Source organism: Echinops telfairi, unplaced genomic scaffold, assembly GCF_000313985.2.
Source record: "Echinops telfairi isolate 266 unplaced genomic scaffold, ASM31398v2 ScPeMD7_7469;HRSCAF=8507_1, whole genome shotgun sequence".
NCBI lineage: Eukaryota > Metazoa > Chordata > Mammalia > Afrosoricida > Tenrecidae > Echinops > Echinops telfairi.
The window spans coordinates 89,627,902-89,647,927 of record NW_022111373.1 but is presented as its reverse complement, the minus strand read 5'-3'; the positions used below and the strand labels follow the sequence as shown (position 1 = coordinate 89,647,927).

The 20,026-nt window shown below is 37.2% G+C and overlaps 2 protein-coding genes across 4 annotated transcripts in view; both read left to right on the top strand.

Annotated features, from left to right (window-relative positions):
- The window catches only part of IPO11 (importin 11), a 200,547-nt gene that overhangs the window by 126,305 nt on the left and 54,216 nt on the right, over positions 1-20,026 (top strand). For all 3 annotated transcript variants that reach the window (XM_045285112.1, XM_045285111.1, XM_004703583.2), the window contains 3 exons: positions 1,697-1,792; positions 2,490-2,603; positions 5,920-6,041. In XM_045285112.1, the coding sequence (XP_045141047.1) occupies positions 1,697-1,792; positions 2,490-2,603; positions 5,920-6,041 (332 nt within the window). The remainder of the gene's footprint in view (positions 1-1,696; positions 1,793-2,489; positions 2,604-5,919; positions 6,042-20,026) is intronic.
- On the top strand, positions 15,428-18,069 carry LRRC70 (leucine rich repeat containing 70). The gene is made up of 2 exons (XM_004703582.3): positions 15,428-15,520; positions 16,032-18,069. The coding sequence occupies exon 2, from the start codon at positions 16,070-16,072 to the stop codon at positions 17,930-17,932; it is 1,863 nt and encodes a 620-aa protein (XP_004703639.1). The 5' UTR covers positions 15,428-15,520; positions 16,032-16,069; the 3' UTR covers positions 17,933-18,069.

The following is a 20,026-nucleotide window of genomic DNA, read 5'->3' as shown; positions in this document are numbered from 1 at the left end:
GGCTCATACAACTGTTATTCCAATCCATACACACATCAATTGTGTAAAGCGCATTTGTACATCGTTTCTCAAAACATTTTCTCTCCATTTAAACCCCCGACATTAGGTCCTCATTTTTCCCCTCCCTCCCCGCTCCCCCCTCCCGCATGAGCCCTTGATAGTTTATAAATGGGTATTTTGTCATATCTTGCCCAGTCCGACGTCTCCCTTCATCCAGTTTTCGGTTGTCTGTCCCCCAGGGAGGAGGTCACACACAGTTCCATGTAATCGGTTCCCTCTTTCCTACCCATTCTCCCTTTACCCTCCCGATTTGTTTGTTCTTCTGGCAGCCTACAGTACCTTGAATATTCTTTGCCAACATTATATCAAATGTATCAATTCTTCTGTGTTCTTCCTTAGTCATCATCCAGTCCTCTGGCAAGTCCATGGTATATTCATTACTCCTCACTAAAATAAAAGAAAAAAAGTAAGCAATATGTTAAAACATGACATTTGTAAGTTTGTGTGATTTTAAAAAGCTTTTGTTGCTTACTACAGAAGGAAGAGGGGACTTTCTACTCCTGTAAACCTCACTGCCTTGGCGGCACCTTTGGGGGGGTCAGCTCTACTCTGACCTTAAAGAGTTGCTGTGAATCAGAATAGACTCAGTGGCTACAAGTTTTGTTTTTTAATTACTTAGCCTTTAATATTAATTTCTTCCTGATGTTGTCTGATTGGGCATGTATATATTTACCTGAGATATATAAACTTTTTTTATTGCAACTTATATAATTAGATGATGTTTTCAAAAGTTTGTTCTAAAATTGAAATAATGCTCCTGCTCAGTGTTTTATAAGATTTTGATTGTCAGTGGAAGTACCTACTTCAATACCGAGTTAGTCATCATTTGATGTTACCCTAGTGCATTGTGATTAAATGTAATTTCATTCAAGATCTATAGCTATGCTGAGATATTTCTCTTATTTAAAAAAATAAAAGACTTATCTTGTGAAAGTGTGCTGGAATGAGGACTCCTGCTGAGACAATTATTAAAGTGCTCAGCTACTAACTAAAAGGTTGGTGGTTGGAACTGCCCCACCGTATCTGCTGTTGGAGAAAAGACCTGGGCATCCATCCCTGTAAAGATTCCAGTTCCGTACTCACTGCTAACCGGTAGTTCCTCTGACTCTTAGTGAGCCGGAATTAGACGAGCGCTGCTCAGGAAGCTTTCCGAGGCTGGAAATCTTTATGGAGGCAGACTCTCACGTTGCTTTCCTTGGGAGCAACGGATGCCTTGAAAACCCCCACATTTTGGCTAACAAGTAGTCAAAACTTTGGTGAGGAATCTATAACTGCTGCGGCACCAAGGCTCTTTGCATAAAGATTACCCCCCAAATCACGCCTACTTAATTTGAGTTGATTCCAATTCACAGCGACTCTATAGAATATGTCTGAGGCTGTAATTTTCAAGTAGGTAGGCTCATTTTCTGTGGAGAGGCTGGTGTGGAACTCCATGGGAAAGCTCTCCTTTGTCCTGTAAGTTGCTGGAGTCAGAATTGATGTGAGGGCACATAGCAATGAAGAGCAACAATTCTGTAATACCTTCTGCTATATTTTCAAATTTGGCACGTGGCATATGATATATTGTTTTAATTAAATATGATTTGCGTGAAATAGCACTATATTGAATAAAACCAATGTGTCATTTTGCTTCCAGGTTGTGGAAAATGCCCTTAAAGTGAACCCAGTATTAGGCCCGCAAATGTTTCAACCAATTTTACCCTGTGTTTTCAGGGGGATTGTAGAAGGGGAGGTAAGATTTTTTTTTTTTCCCTTGAGGATAATATTACACTGTAGGGTTTTAGTTTTAATTATTATTTTTCAGTGGGAGATTTTGAGGGGACTTCCAATGGGATGAAAAGATAGTGGTAATTTTCCACCGACATTTTGAACCCTGTCATATTTGTTCTTCATTGTTAGATATACTTTTTTTTTTATGATTTTGAAGTAAGTTGATTTTCTGGGTAGACTCCTCAGTTTCTTCTTGCTTTACGTAGGCAAGCATAGATTTCCTTTGACACATCATCTTTTTCACTTTATGTGTTAGTGTATTTACACAGATTTCAAAGTAGGAGGAGTAGTTATGACTTTTATTTTAATGCTTGACTATTAAGACTATGAGGGAAAAATAATGGTTGTCTTTTAATATACTGAACATATTATACCACTGATTATTTTGCAAATCCAGCTCTTAATTTGTGTTATTTAACCATGTTAGGATTATTTAAAGCAATATAAATATTCCATTGATTCCTCACCATCTCTTTTACAAACATGTACTAAGCTAGAACTCATTTATTAGAATGAATTATTATTCATGTTTATTACTTATTTAGAATTCATGTGAAAGAAGTGGTATGAGGAGTATCCTGTGAATTGTTATTATTTCGTATATTGCTTATACATGTATATTGACACAATTTTATATGTGCTGTTTTGTGATTGTATAGAGGTATCCTGTAGTAATGTCTACGTATCTTGGAGTCATGGGCCGAGTACTGCTACAAAATACTAGTTATTTTTCTTCACTTCTTAATGAGATGGCACATAAATTCAATCAGGAGGTAAGACATAATCAGAGATTTATGAATGTGTTTTATTTAGGGAGAAAAGGTGACTTTGAAAGTGAAACAAACAGGAGGAAAGGAAATTGGTTGTCTGTTGGATTTCAAATTATTTGGGCCAGTTTACACATAAGCAAATAACTGGGGATGGTTAGTTCCTACTTTTCAGTATGATCCAGAGAGAAGGGGGAGGACCTCAATCTGAGTTCATATATCCCCAAGAAAACTTTGAAAAAGCTCCTTTTAATTAGTTGTAATGAGCCCTGCGAACCCTGTCCTGAAAGCTTTGGACTGCTAGGCTTTAACCTCTACGTTGGAGTTAAAGCCCATTTTCCACTCTGCAGAAGAATGGTAGAATCAGCACAGGGACAGTAAGTATTTTTAACGTCACAACTGATGCATTGATAGTGAGTTCAGGTTGGTTGGTTTACATTTAAATGTCATTTAACCAAACCGTACTTAATGTTAGTGAATCACTTGTGCCTCCTGGTGACATGATGAGAGGACAGAGTCAATCTTTAGGTCAGCAGCCCAATGTGTGAGCCACTGGGCCACTGCAGCATACATTTAGGTTTAAAGACGGGTTTATCCAAATACAAATTGTATATAGTTGGATACGATATTGGGTCTTTATTTCAAAAGTCCTTTTCTATTACTTACACCTTTACATTGTAAACATTTAATAACTTGCTGTACCTATAATGTAGTAGAGTAGAAAGCAAAAGTTCTCTGAGATAGTTTGCTCATTTTAGACCATTTGATTCCATTTAGCCATAGGTTGGAAATTTGATTTGCTTACTCATAATTTGAAACAGGAATACTTTACATAGTAATGTACTCTTGTTTGTTTGATTTTTAAAATCAATTTGTTATAAATGGCATGGATTAAGAGCCTTTATTATAATTACAACTGAAATGTCTTTTTTAGAAAAGTTGTAGAAGAGATACTGTGATGAAACTAACCACCAGAGGAAGTGTGCAAGTTCTTAAGCCAGTTACTTCAAGTGTAGCAGACTGCTACATTGTTCCCATGGAGCAGCTAGTGGGTTTCAACTGCCCATCTGTTGGTTTGCAGCTGCTCGCTTAACCAATGCACCATCAGGGCTTCTTGAAACGAAGAATAAAACACAGCCATTGCTATCAACTCATTCCAATCGATAGTAACCTAGAGTGCTGACTGCCACACGTTCTCCTAGAGAGCAAGTAGAGCAGCTTTTCTCAACCTTGTGGGTTGTGACCCCTCTGGGGTGGTGGTGGTGTCGAACGACCCTTTCCCAGGGGTTGCCTAAGACCATCGGAAAACACATTATTTCTGATGGTCTTAGGAATGAAACATGGCTCCTCTGTCTCCAGGCGGGCCTGCCCACATGCAGATCCGCCCAGGTACATGTACCCAGCTTGAAGACTGTTACTCATGCTATACCATGCTTCAAGATAAAATTTCATTTCTTTGTAATTAGAAATAAATATTTCACCATTTGTAATTACATGTTGTTTGTGATTAATCACTCTGCTTGAATTATGTTCAATTTATAACAAAGAAAATACATCCTGCATATCAGATATTTACATTATGGTTCATAACAGTAACAAAATTATAGTTCTGATGTAGCAATGAAAACAATTTTGTGGTTGGGGGCCCACCACAACATGAGGAGCTGTATTAAAGGGTTGTGGCATTAGGAAGGGTGAGAACCCCTGGGATAGAGGGCTCAAACCATTGACCTTTCTGTTAGAGGTCACTACATTTTATTTTATTTGCCCTATGGTGCTTTTTGTGTCTTGATAATGTTTTCTCCATGTTCCCAGGCCAAAAGAAATGGGTACAATAATTGCACTTATTAAGTAGTTTCATCCAAGTAATTGAATATGTACCATGTTTAATAACTTATCATTAAAAGTATAATGTGCAAAAAATGTGAAAATAGAATGACTCTTACCTGTAAAGAACCACACTTACCAATGAAATCAGTATTCGTTACTGAGCACTACCAAATGTGCAAGTCTCAGGAGTCAGGTCGTATGCTTGCATTTCCCTTTTGTTTTTACCTTGACTTTGGGGGGCATACTTTATAAGGATATGAAATCAGTGAAAGAAGCACTATGGGGAGCACTCTGAGCTAATAATTCTTCTACCATCTGAAAGATGTTGCTGTTTATCCAAAAAAATGTAAAATTCCCTGATAAATGTTACTGTTTATCTAAAAAATGTAACTATATTGTGAGTTTGGTTAGCATCTCAAGGTGCAGCAGTTTGGACAATTCCTATATAAATAGTCCTTTGGAACTAAGAAATATTTTCGTAGTATAAGTAACATGCAGCAGTTTTCCTTAAAAGATAAAGAAGTACTAGAGTAGAACTTAAGGCAGATTATATGTTATCAATATCTATGTCATAGTCATTTGAATATTTAAAGTATCTATTTAAAACAGATACTGAAAACAGACAAAATAAACCAGCTTATTTCCATTGTGTCCGGACTATAGGACAAGGTAGCACTGCCTCTGTGGGTTTTAAAAATGGTAAATCTTTACAGCAGTAGAAAGCCTGGTCTTTTCCCCACATAGCTGCTGGTAAATTTGAACTGGTGACCTTGTGATTAGCAGCCTAGCTAAGCTTGTAACCACTAAGCCACCAAGGGTCCTTAGTAGCTCTGTGTAGAACTGCCCTGATGTTAGGAGAGGCCAGAAGTGGGAACATGTTATAAGCAAACCTTGTGCTTCACTTCTAGTCCACTTAATCAGTACATTTGGTGGTATGTTACATACAATGTCTAATCCATTCTTGTGTTTATTTTAACTTTTTAATGCAGCGTGTAAATGTCCAAGAATTCGTTTCTTTTTCTTAGAAATTCTGCAGGGTGAGGTTGCAAGCTATTTTTCTTCTGAGAGCAGCAGCCAATCTGCCCAGTGAATGATAGAACTTTGAATGATAATTATCCAGTTCAGTAAAGTATAACCTAAGTATAAGTTGATAGTTTTGAAAAATGCATGTAGTTTTTTAGTGTGCCAGTTATAGAGTGTGTATATTGGTTATTTGTTAAATGAATTTACTAAAGTCACGCTGATTCCATACAGGTTTTGAGCAAATCTACTTAGCTATCAGGATTAATGGGTTCTGAGCGAGTCAGTTTTAGGCTTTCCTCTCTATCTCTTTTCGACTCAAGACTTGTTCTACCTTTTGGTATTTACACTTAGTGATTTGCTGTGTTTGAACTTAAACTATACCTCGTGATTTTTTTTTCCAGTCTCAACAATATTTATCCTTGTATAAATGGCGTATCAAATATTTAAAAAATGTCTTCTCTATTTTTAGATGGACCAGCTTTTGGGAAGTATGATTGAAATGTGGGTTGATCGAATGGACAATATCACCCAGCCTGAAAGAAGAAAGCTTTCAGCTTTGGCTTTGCTTTCTCTTCTGCCTTCTGATAATAGGTGCGGAAATTATTGCTCAAAATTTGCTGCTTTAAGGCATCGCAATGTTAACACGGTAGTCTTTGGTAGTGCTGTGTGTTTCTTGGTAGTGTTACTTTTATGCGCATCTATGCTGATTTTGTTTGTAGTTAAAGATGTGGTGAGTTTTTTTTAAATTATTAAAAGGTCATTTTATTGGGGGCTCTAACAACTTGTGTTACAATCCATACATCGATTGCATCAGGCATGTTTGTACATATGTTGCCTTCATACTTTTCTAGACATTTACTTTCTATTGAACCCTTGGTATAGCTCCTCCTTTTTTCCCCTCCTCCCCACCTTCATGACCCCTTGATAGATGATAAATTATTATTTTCATATCTCACACTTATGCTGTCTCCCTTCCTCCATGTTTTCTGTTGTTCTTCTCCCTGGAGAGGGCTGTATGGTTTTATGTTGATCATTGTGATCGATTCCCCCTTTCTCCTCTTCTCTCGCTATTCCTACTCCTGTTCCTGGATTCCGTGTGTCTTGAGCCCCCATCTCTTATCTATACCTGTGTACATGCTCCGGACTAGTCTGAATTGAGAAGCAGCACTGGGGTCATGATAGTGGGGGGTGAGGAAGCCTCAAGGAACCAGAGGAATATTGTGTGTTTCATCGGTGTTTTACTGCACCCTGGTTGACTCATCCCTTCCTTGTGACCCTTCTGTGAGGAGATGTCCCCTTGTATACAGATAGGCTTTGGGTGTCTGCTCCAACTCCCCTTGTTCTCAGTATGTTTGTCTGTTTGTTTGTGTCTTCTGATGCCTATCACCCGGTCCCGCTGACTCTTCATGATCGCACCAGCAGTATGCTTCCTCCTTGTGGGCGTGTTGATTCTCTGCTGAATGGCTCTTGTTTACCCTCAATCCTTTAAGACCCCAGACGCTGTATCTTTTAATAGCTGGACATCATCCACCTTCTTCACATTTGCTTATGCACCCATTTTGTATTCACTGATTGTGTTGGGAGGGCGAGCATCCCAGAATGCTGATTTGTTAGAATAAAGTGTTCTTGTATTGAGGGAGGGTATGAGCAGAGGCCTGAAGTCTGTCCACTACCTCAGTGTATTTCCGTATAAATATATGTACATAGACCAATACTTCTATTTTGGTGGGTTAATGTATTTATATATGTACACTCCTGTGCTTATACCTCTATCTATTGTTTTGCTTCCTTGGTCCTTCCTCTGTTTCCTTTAACCTTCCTCCTGCCCCACCGCCACTTTCCCCTTATTTCCACCTCTTGGTACTAAGTTTCCTGTTGTTCCTACACCTGATGTGGCAAATTTTGATGTAGATCTAAATTTAAAAAAAAAATGGTGTAAATGTGAGGATACAGTTTCATTTGGTCATATTAATTTTACTAATTATTACAATCCTGTTTGAATTTCTACTTTTATAATCAGACTTTATTAAGATTTAATTATAGTCTCATGATTTACAGTATATTTTTTATTAGCTTTTTATCTTGAATTATCTTTAAAGAAACACACAACTTATTTTTATTCTTCTTACTATGCTACAGTCATTATATTGTACTTTACAAACTGTTAGAACTCTTCTATCCATTTCAAAATACAAAATACTTTGATTTAGACATTTAAAGCGGAATGTTTATTTTCTTTGTTTTTAGTATTCTTTGTTGAGTTTAGCATTATACACTTTATTTATTTGGTTAGTTTTGTACTTAAAATTTTAGATCTCTAAAAGCTGGCCTCAAACTCCCTGATAGTGTGTGAGAAGAATGATAATGTATTAGATTGTCATGTGTGATGGCTATTTTTATGCATGTGCACATCTTAGTGGTAAATTAGTGACAAAAGCTTATTTCATTTTAAAGAACCTTATCTTTCTCCATTATTTGTTCCTAGTATGATGATTTGAATTAAGAATACAGGTAATTTTTAAACTAACCCATAACAATTATTGACCATTTAATATATGCTAAGCATGTTGCCAAGAGGTTTGCCTTGAAATCTCATTGGTCCTTCCAGGAATCCCATGAGAGACTGTGTTTTTTAATAAATAATAGAAAACAAATTTACTAAATGTAAGTCATTTCCCCTGGGTTAGAGATCTAGCATATGGCCTGGGCCACAGTTAAACCTGGGCAGCTTGATAGCAAGACTTAGTCTCTGCCTCACCTGTTTGTAAGGTTACTTCCGAGGTGCCTTATGTACAAGACCAAGATAGTTCTCACTGAAGTTTAGTGACATCTTATTTATCCTTGGTCACTACATTTTGACATACTTCTATTTCTCTTTCTCTAGTGGGGAAAAAACGTGTGATGAAAGACCCTGGTTCTTGATAGTAGTCAGAACTCTACAGACATTTGTTGCGTAAACTAACAAGTACATAATAAGGTGAATAAAACATGCTAAATTTTTCTGTAATGTAAAGTACTGGTATTAAGAGAAACTTAGAAATAAAACATTAACTCACTGCCGTTAGAGATGATAAATCTTTATGGGAGCAGATAACATCATTTTTCTCCTACTCTTACCTTGTTTCCCTGAAAATAAGACAGTGTCTTATATTAATTTTTACTCCCAAAGATGCACTAGGTCTTATTTTCAGGGGATGTCTTATTTTTCCATGAAGAAGAATACGGTACACATTTATTGTTTATTTAAAAGAGACCTCACACTTCCTGTCTGCTCCGGCTGTGCTGCGACCAACAGTGAGCTGCTTGGCGGCGCCCGCCACTATGGTCCAGATTCCAGAGTTACAGTAGCTTCGGGGGGCTTTATTTTCAGGGAGGTCTTATTTTCGGGGGAATGCCATATATATCAGTGAGAGGCAAAGCTATAAGTAGGTTTTATTTTGGGGGGGATGTCTTACTTTCGGGGAAATGGTAGTAGTTTGTCAGTTTGAACCACAGACTGTTGTTAGCAGCCCAGCGCTTAACTCATTGTGCCACCAGAGTCCCTTATACATTTTATGGTCTGTTATTGACATTCCGCTAAACGCTGAAGAGTAATCACAGCATCTGTTACCTGCCACCGTTTGCTTGATGTGCTTTTGTAATATTCTGAATTCTCGATAACCTCTACTTTGTCTCTTCTACATATTCTTGCTATATCCCTCCAACAGAGCTTTGTTATATTTTTTCAGTTGTGCTGTGCAACTTTGTGTTCTTTGTGTTTTTTAGCTATAATTGTTTCAGATTCTGAATGCTTTGTTTGATTTTTTCCTCCTTTTTAAAAGGTTCTAGATTATTTGTATATAAGAAACTCTGGTGGCACAGTGTTTAAAAGCTCTGTGCTGCTAACCAAAACCAAGTCTCCCAGATTCTCCAGAAGGAGAAAGATTTAGCAGTCTGCTTCCGTAAATAATTACAGCCTTGTACTTATTTGTATACCCAACTTTGTGGGTCAGTTACATTGTGCCCTATAGGTTCACACTGAGTCAGAATTTACTCTACATCCGTGGGCATTTATCATTTTCATAGGTAAAGAGTAATTTTGTCAACTAATTTTTTCATGAAAATAAGACCCAGCTTATTCTTTCAAATACCTCTATTAATGTTTTCCAAAGATATAGATTAAAAAATTTATTGCTTGTATATGAAATTGCTCAATCTTTTTGTGGCCTCAGAAAATAGCAATTCATTCTAAAATTTCAGAGTCACCTTTGGTGATATAATTCTAAGAATTTCAAGTGTGATTAAGTGTTTTTCACCACACTTTTAGAATAATTTTACATTTTACTCTTTCTCAGGGTCAAGGAAATCAACACAAGTGAATAGTCAATATAAACTAGTTGAATAATTCAAGAACAGCTAGTTGTTTAAGTATGATGACTTCCTTTCCAGGAAAAATTGCCTTGTAATTAAGTCCTCTGTGGATATCTAGTTTACTAAATCCTCTTGGATTGACCACTCAATACCCTTTTATAGTGCTCATTTAGTCCAAGAAAATAGTGCATGCAATAATAGTATTTAGAAATTTGATACCAGAATTTTCTAAGATAATGGATTCACCAACATTTTAAGACTTTCAAAGAATTAGACTAGTAGAATCATGATAATAATTAGATGTTGAAGAATACAATTTCCATATAATTTAAATATTGCTAAATGTTTACAGTAGTTAATTCTTAAAATAATGTTTTATTTGAGCCATGAATGGTTTAAATTGAATTTTTATAAGTGAATACCAGAAATAAGATTATATATTTATCTAAATAATATAGGACTATATTTTTTAACTTACGGTTTATTCATGGGTGATAGTAATTTTTTAAACCTGCTACTCTTTAATCTAAGATTTTATTTTTTTCTGCAGTATAAACATTCTTCAGAAAAATTTTTTAATAAAACATTTTATTGGGAGCTCTTACAGCTCTTAAAACAATCCATGCATCAGTTATATCAAGCACATTTGTACATATGTTGCCATCATCATTTCCAAAACATTTTCTTTCTACTTAAGCCCTTGTTATCAGATCCCCCCCCCGTCTTCCCCCTCCCACCCTCATGAACCCTTGATAAATTGTTATTATTATTTTTATGTCTTACACTGTGCATTGTCTAACTTCACCCATATTTCTGTTGTTTGTCCCCCTGGGGGGGGCATTATATGTCGATCATTGCGATCAGTCCCCCGTTCTCCCCCAATTTCCCCATGATATCGTCACTCCCATTACTGTACCTGAGGGGTTTATCTGTTCTGGATTCCATGTGTTAAGAGCTCTTATCTGTACCAGTGTACATGCTCCGGTCTAGCTGGGCTTGTAAGGTACAACTGGTATCATAATAGTGGGGGCTGGGGGCAAGCATTAAAGAACTAGAGGAATGTTGTGTGTATCGTTGGTGCTATACTGCACCCTGGCTGACTCATCCCTTCCTTGTGACCCTTCTGTGAAGGTTGTCAGTTGTCTATAGATGAGCTTTGGGTCTCTACTCTGAAACCTTCGTTCGCATCTATATGGTTGTTTGCTTTGGTCTTCTGCTGCCTGATACCTGATCCCATCAACACCTCGTGAGCACACAGGCTGGTGTGTGTCTTCTATGTGGGCTTTGTCGCTTTCCTGCTGCATGGCTGCTTGTTTAACTTCAAGCCTTTAAGATCCCAGACACTGTATTCTAATAGCTGGGCACCATCAGCTTTTTTCACTACATTTGTTTATGCACCCATTTTGTCTTCAGCGATAGTGTCGGTTCTCAAATTTTTATGCCTTTCACACCACAGGAATCTTTGAAACAGCTTTTTTGGTGTGTGTATAAAAGCTTTATTGGTGGCGTAGTGGTTATGCTTTGGCTGAGATACATATGTTTGGTAGCCCTAAACCACCAGCAATCTGTGGGAGAAAGACTGGGCCTTCTACGCCCGTGTAGAGTTAATGTCTTGGAAACTCACAGCAGGATCACTATGAGTCAGCATTGACTCAATGGCAGTGAGTTTGGTTTAGTTTTCTTTCTTTTTTTTTTTCTAATCGTTTTATTAGGGGCTCCTGCAACTCATATCACAATCCATGCATACATCAGTTGTGTAAAGCACATGTGTACATTCATTGCCTTCATCATTCTCAAAACATTTGCTCTCCACTTAAGCCCCTGGCATCAGGTCCTCATTTTTCCCCTCCCTCCCCGCTCCCTCCTCCCTCATGAGCCTTGATAGTTTTCTTTTATGTAGCATAATGTTATAATCTCTGTGTTCTTAGCACCTTGCCTCATTCATGGTAGACACACAGTTTATTGAATGATAGGAGGATTTAATGACTACCTTTACTGTAACTGGAGCCCCGGTGGTGGGATGGTTACGCAGTGGACTGTGATCCGTAAGAACAGCCGCCACTCTTTGGGCAAAACACAGGGCTTTCTACTCCTGAATAGAGCTAACAGTCTCAGAAACGCACAGGGGCAGTTTCACCCTGTTCTAAAGGGTCGCTTTGAGTCAGTATTGACTTGAGAGCAGTGAACATTGTGATCCCTCTGCTGAAAATCTTAAGGAGAGCAGATTGCTAGTCTTTTCTCTTAGGATTCATCGATGGGTTCAAAGCACTGACCTTTCACTTAGTTTAATCCTTAATTTACTGAACTACCAGTACAAGGAAGTAAGACTATAATTCTATAATTTTTAAAATGTAAAAGGAGATGCACAGAATGGACTATAGTATAATTAGAGTAATGCCTAAAATATTTTATACACAGTCAGTAGGGGCTAAAAAAATGATTTGTTATTTATTACTTCCATTATAATGATTGTTAATTGAAATGAAAAGTCATTGGTGGACATGTTATATATATTTATTATCTGGCATTGTTCCCCAAAATAAATGAATGTCTTTAAGATGAATTGTTTTCAAGGTGAATAATCAAAGTCACTTCTTGCTTATTCATTTAAAGCTGATGACCAACCTTGTTTATTTGGGTAACTCATAGAAAAGATGACAACAGGAAAATTGTGGAGAAGTTTGTAGGAATAATTGTTGAAAATGAGTGTTTTCTTTGTATGCATCATAATCTAATGTAATTTCTAGTAATTACTGGTTCTGATCATTTTAACTTACCTGGGGAAAAACATTTGATTGTGCGTGTCTGTTGTTTTTTAATGAGGCTATGTATATATGCTTTTTGGATCTTGTGCATTAATAAGCTGGCTTTCTACCTAGGCATAATTTGTGTAAACTACCTACTTTTGTGTTTGCTCTCATAAATGGAATTTTTAGCTGTAACAGAAGCAGAAGACTGCCAACATGGCAGAGGTGGTTGAAGAAGATGGAACAGTTGATACCAGTTGTATATTCATTGCCTTTATCTGCATACTTGGTAGATTGTAAGGGAAGAGTTTTATTAGACATTTTTGGCAAAAAATGTTCCCTCACAAATGATGTACACACACATACAGTGGGAAGAAATGATGAAATCATGCTATTTTGGCATAATTTATGCCATACATAAACTATACATATCTGATGACATTTGTAGATGGGAATTTTGGCCTCATTCACCCTAATTGAATAGTCCCGAAATGTTGCTTTTGATCATAGTCATTTTGTACAGTTCTAAGCCATGGTCAAGAAGTCATGAATCAAATTTGGTTGTATCTCAGGAATTGGAAAGTGTGCAACTGCAATTGTATGTTTGCTCTGGGCCAGTTCACAGCCTGTCTGGAGAGTGGTGGAGCAGTGTAGTCGATTTGCACACGTGAACATTGATTTCACAAGTCATAAGTGGACGCCTGAACAGAGGGCAGTGAGTGGAGCTATAGGAGGGTTTATTTGGGTAACTCAGAAAAGATGACAACAGGAAAATTGCATCGGGAGGGGAACGTTATCTAGGTGCCCCTGGGTCTGTGGGACAGCCCCACGGTGAAGTTAGGTGGCAGAATGGTTTGGGAGGGCATGTAGTGTCTTGGCTGTGGGGCCCCCATCTGGCTATTTGGACTTGTATACAAGTTCTCATGCCCATCTTGCTTCTCTGCAGGTGGAAGAGGATGTTCAATATTATATATATCCAAAAGGAAATGTGAATTTCTATTGGAAATGAAGCCATAAAGAATTATTCCCATTTAAATCTTAGAGACCCTTCACTTTTGATAACTGGTTTGCAGAGGACTGCAGAAAAACAAAATGATGTTTGGGTTTAAAAACACCTACACCATTTTATAAATGATTATAATTGCAATTACTAGGGTTTACTAAGGAGGTTACCAGGTAATCACAAGCTAGGATCAGTAAAGAATTAAGGGTGCAGTCATTGGTCCACACTAGTGCCTGTCTTGGCCAGTAGCCTAGTCTCCTTCTTGGGCCCTCAACTTCTCAGACATGTGGACCTCTGGCTTTTGCCTCTGTGAGCCAGGAAGCCCACTTGCTGTTCCACCTCACTATCTTAGGGTCTTAGGTCTCAGGGACACAGCTCCTCTGCGCTGAGTGATTCCTTTGTCTTGTCTCACGGTTTCCATACTATGGCCTCTGATGCCTCTGGTCTCTGTCTCCATCACTTTAGACAGGGATCTTGAATGTGCTCCCCTGGTCATGTTTCTCCCTTGATGGTCCCAAGATTCTCTCAGCTCCAGCTTCTGAGATGATACATTGGTTTCAATCTATTATGTTTTACATACCCTGCTTGCATGGTCCCTCCCATGGATAGAAGAGCCACATTAAGAAGTTTCACTTCAAAAAAAGGGGAAGAAATTTCACAATTTATAATATTATCTATCTACCTATTCAAGCTCTGATGGTGTGTAGTGGGTTATGTGTTGGGCTGCTGACCATAGGTCTTGCAGTTCAAAACTACCAGCTGCTCTGCAGGAGAAAGATGAGGCTTTCTGCTCCCACAAATATGTACAACCTTGGAAACACATAGGATAATTCTCCTGGATTCTGTAGAGTCACTGTGAATTAGCATTGACTTGAAAGCAATGCGTGAGATCTGCGTATTCAACTCTTATATCTTTCCCTTTAAAACATTCTATAATATACAGGTACATTGCCAACATAAAGGATTCAGATCATTCAGGCATCTAGGGCAGAAAGCATTTAAAGGCCCTGTTGTACGTCCCCTGCTTTCCTGCTAGAGATAGTCTTCAGTAATTCTTGTGCAACTTCCTATCATTGTGCAGTTAGGACATCATGTGTTAAATGGTTAATTTGTAATATTCAAATTAATTTTTATACCCAAAATTTATGTGAAATTTAATAGAGATCAAAGAATAATGAAACAGTACTTCAAAAAAATACTTATATTTACCTCTCAATTCCTTGATGAATTTGCGAACTTAAAAAAAAAAATCATTAGATAAAGATGAAGCCCCAGTATGTGTGAAAAACAATATATACTTTAGAAATTTGCCAACCTTGTGTTATTCAGCTGCTGTTGTCACGTACTGTGGTGTTGATTCTGCTTGATAGCAAGCAGGCTTTTGCACACTGGAATGGGATACTGCCTACTCTGCCTCATCCTCCTTCATCCTCAAAGTGGCATTTTTGTTACTGTATATGGGGGTACTTCAAAGTGTTTTGGAAAAATAGAATTGTTTCTATGCCCCTTCATAGACATTTATTCGAGTTTGCCTTTTCTATACAGTATAGCTATCTTTTTATTTTAAATATGGAAACGTTTTGGGCACCTATTTTTTTTTAATGCTCCTTAAAATCACCAGAGATATTTAGATGTATTTAATAGGAAAACTGAAATTAGCTGTATTCTGGGGGGAAAAATAGGTTTGTGAGATTTCCTTTCAACAATACCTTTGAAACAAAGATAAAGTTGCTTCCTGTCCCTCAGTTTCCTGTATCCATGGCAACCTTGTTTTACGCAAGGTCTGTAGCGGAACTAATGGGAAGAGTGGAGTTTCCCGAGCAAATTGTGACATTCAAAAAATCGTGGAGGGGTGGCGGTCAGCAGTGCCACAGAAAGAAGTGGAATTTAGAAATGTTGCTCAGTAGATTTAAAAAGAAATTGTGTACTTAAATCAGCTGAGTGATAATGTGATGAATTTCCTGTTGTTGGTAAGATTTTTTAAATTTAAATTTCAACTTTAAGCTGAAATGATAGGTAATATGGGTTGTTGAAAACAGTAATTGAAGGAAAGCTTAATTGCTCTTTAATGAATTTGTATTTTCACAAATACAATTTCATTTAATTAACAGTTGGCTATGTTGATAGAGACATATGTTATAGCCTAAATCTTTTAACCTAGCATTCTGTTATCATTGTAACTAAGCTAACTCAGTTTGCGGTTCATTAAATATGAATTACCTTTTTGTCAAATAGTGTGCTAATAACCTGGAGGTATTAATAGTCCTAGAACATGCCCGATCTTGATTATATTGTATTATTTAAAAGTGTGGGAAAATTCTGTTTTCTTTTATAGTTCCAATAATGCTATAATCTTTTAAACCCCCTGAGGATTCTTGATATTTAGTATCATTGTTAATAAAAAAAATAGAACAAAGAATTTCTGTTATAAAGAACCTAAAAACTTTCTGATGATTTACAGTTTACCTTCTCTTTTTATAGCCAATTCTGATGTGAACAGAGAAAACAAGAACAGGGCTATGTGTGGATTACAGTTTTCTCTGCCTTGTCTACGACCATTTCTCCTTGTTACCTGTTATCTTTTACTTCCTAAGGAGATATTTGGATGTTCGTCCATGTGCCGGCTCTGCACTGGGAGACAAATTCACTGCCGTAATTTAGGCCTTTTCAGCATTCCCAAGAATTTTCCTGAAAGTACTGTTTTTCTATATTTGAGTGGAAATAATATATCACATATAAGTGAAAGTGAATTTACTGGACTTGATTCTCTGGTAGCATTATATTTGGATAATTCCAGCATCCTATATGTATATCCAAAGGCCTTTGTTGAACTGAAGCATCTGTATTTTCTATATCTAAATGATAACCTTATAAAACGTTTGGATCCTGGAATGTTTAAAGGCCTTCCAAATCTTCGTAGTTTATATTTACAGTCTAATCAAGTATCTTTTGTGCCAAGAGGCGTGTTTAATGATCTGGCTTCTGTTCAGTATTTAAACCTGCAAAGGAATCGCATCACTATCCTTGGGAGTGGCACGTTTGATGGTATGCTTGCTCTTAGAATACTTGATTTATCAAACAATAGAATTTTGAGCATATCAGATTCAGGCTTTCAACATCTTAGAAACCTAGATTGTTTGTATCTAGAAGGCAATAACTTAACAAAAGTTCCCTCCAATGCTTTTGGAGGACTTAGGAGTCTTAAAAGACTTTCTTTGTCTCATAACCATATTGAAACAATACAGCCCTTTGCGTTTAAAGGACTTAGCAGCTTGGAGTATCTCCTCCTGAAAAATGCAAGAATTAAAAATGTTAGTAGGCATGGATTTAGTGGAATGGATAATCTTAAACATTTAACCTTAAGTCATAATGATTTAAAAATATTAAATTCAGACACATTTAGTTTGTTAAAGAATTTACTATACCTTCAGCTAGATAGAAATCAAATTATCAACATTGATAATGATACATTTGAAAATATGGGAGCGTCTTTGAAGATCCTTAACTTGTCATTTAATAATCTTACAGACTTAAACCCAAAGGTCCTTAAGCCATTGTCTTCATTGACTCATCTTCAGGCATATTCTAATCCTTGGGAATGTAACTGCAAACTATTGGACCTTCGTGACTGGCTAGTGTCTTCAGCTCTCACTGTAAACATCTATTGTCAGACCCCACCATCTCTGCGTGGCAGAGCGTTACATTATGTTAAATGGATTGACTTTCCAAGTTGCTCTACACCTTCGGCAAATGTATCCAGGACTTGGGCTTTAAAATCTCTTCATATTCACCTCAAGACCACTGCACTAATGATGGCCTGGCATAAAGTGACCATGAATGGGAAACATTTGGAAAATACTGAGACTGTTACTTTTTGGGAGCAAATTCGAACATCACCTGCCAGTAAAATGTTTCAAGAGAATACCTTTGGTAATGCATTAGAAACGACTACTGTGCTGCCTGTGCAAATACAGCTTACTTCTTCCATTAACTCGAACTTGGAGAAAATCAGTGCTCTACCGAGTGATGCCGCATCAGTGGCAGGAAGAACATCCGTAATTTGTACGGAGGAAGTGGAAAAGCTGAACGAGGCTTTTGACATTTTGCTAGCCTTTTTCATCTTATCTTGTGTTTTGATTGTTTTTCTGATCTACAAGATTGTTCAATTTAAGCAAACAGTAAAAGCATCAGAGAACTCAGGAGAAAGTAGACTGGAATACTACAGCTTTTATCAGTCAGCGAGGTATAACCTAACGGCCTCAATTTGTAACACTTCCCCACAATCTCTAGGGAACTCTGGGTTAGAGCAAACTCAACTTCATAAGCAAATTGTTCCAGAAAACGAGGCACAAGTCATTATCTTTGAACATTCTGCTTTATAATTCAACTCACCTAAATATAAGAAATCCCCCATGCCACATACATAAATAACATGTCCGCCTTCTTATAGAATTGTCCACTTATTTGTAAGTATAGTGAATTCTGATCCTATCACTATTAAAATATGTGTTTATCGTAATTTGTGAAGAGTGTACTCATTCAGCAAATATTTTCTTTGGCAGGCACTGTATAAAGTAATGATGGCTAATACATATGTGAAGCAAGCACTAGACTAAACACTTTAGTACCACATTTAATTTTTAAATGCCCCTGTGCTATGTACATTTTATAGATAAGAAAATATAGAGTTGAAATAACTGCCCAGTTCTGACACTTGTGACACACAGGTCTGTCTGAGTCCGGTTCCCACACTTAATTTCATGCTATACCACAGCTTAGGTGCTTTGATTAACTGCAACAACATAAGACGTTCCTATTCTCAGTAGAGTTTGAAATTGAGAGGAAACCCCTGATTATAGTATGGGAGGTGCTGCTGAGTGTAACATACAAGGGGGCTTCAAAAAGTTTGCTTAAAATTATTACGTTTTAGTTTCATTTTTCACTAACTTTTGTAGCTGCCTATGATTTGGAAGTCAGAGATGCCTTATGAGAAAAGCAATACCAAAATCGAATCATAAAGGATAAAAGAAGTTCGCTTATTGAACAAAGCTGAATAGTCAGAGGTGACTATATTAAAAGGGTTAAATAAAGAGAAGACTGCTTATTCAGCAACTACTGTATGTACTTGCGTATAAGCCGAATTCTCCAGCACATTTTTAATGTTGTTTTTGTGGTAAAAGTAGGTGCCTCAGCTGATATTCGGGTCGACTTATACTCGAGTATATACGATAAGTAAAGTTCACTACTGTTGGAGTTGTGAGATTTGAAGCCAGAAAGAGAGAGATCAGATAAAAGATACTTTAATTTCATATTTTATCCTGAGGGTAATGGGGAGCCATTGAAAGAATTAAAGCATTGGTGCGGCACTAACAAATTTACTCTTACATAATTCATTCTTGTTCTAGAGGAAGGAATAAGACTGGAGATGGGATTGTTTGAGTAGAAATCTAAATCATTGATCCAGGGGAGAAATGCTGAAGGCCTGGATCAAGATAGTGGTACAGATGATGGATGGATTCCAGAGCTATTTTGGGAGCTATTTTGGATTGTTGCGATTGGATGAGGAATGACAAGTGGGGGACAAGTCAAAAGAGGTTCCTTTTTTGGGGGTTGGGGGCAGACAAGGAGTGGGCTTATGCAACTTTGTGCCTTGTTTACTAAACTAAGAAAATGAGTGTTGAGGTATAACTGGGAACACAGTAAGGAGTTCAGTTTTAGATATGTTGAATTTGAGATTGATTAATATCTCAAGTGGAAATAATTGAACCAGCAGAATTTCAAGAGTAGTGTGTTCTTGTAAAGGATGATAATAAGTAATTCTCAATCTTTTGTCCAATATACCAAAAGTATACCATAGACACTTAGCAGTAACAACATTTGGCCAATTTTTGCAGAACAGAAGTGAGGATGAACTTGTGGAATTTGAGTGAGCCCCCCAGGAGATATTGGTAGCTTCAGTGAGAATATTTAAGATAGATGGGAATTGAAGCCCTGAAGTGAGGTATTGTTTTCCCAATTTGTTTAAATTGTTAAGGAACTGGTGGCGAATAGTGAGTAAGGTTGGCCTGGTAACTGCAAAGTAGGTGATTCAAACCCATATTTATAGCTTTGGAAACCCTATATTAGGGTACTGTGTGTTGGAATCTACCCAATGGCAGTGGGTTTAGTTTGAGTTTTTACAAATTATTATTTGTTAGTGTTCTTCCTATGCTTGTTGAATCATTAATATTGATCTGAAACACAGATATAAAAGATTTTGTTGCAATATTTTATCTTTCATCTTTGTATCTGTTCTGTTTCCTGCCATTAAAACAACTTTTTATTGCAATTAGGTAAAGGGTTACAGAGCAAATCATCAATCTTCTGTACACCTAGTCGTACACATCTTGTTTCAACTCGTTCATTGCAGTGCCCACAAAGTACCATCACTTATTTAGATTTTTCTGTTTCCCGTCCTCCTCCTTTCCTACTCCTTT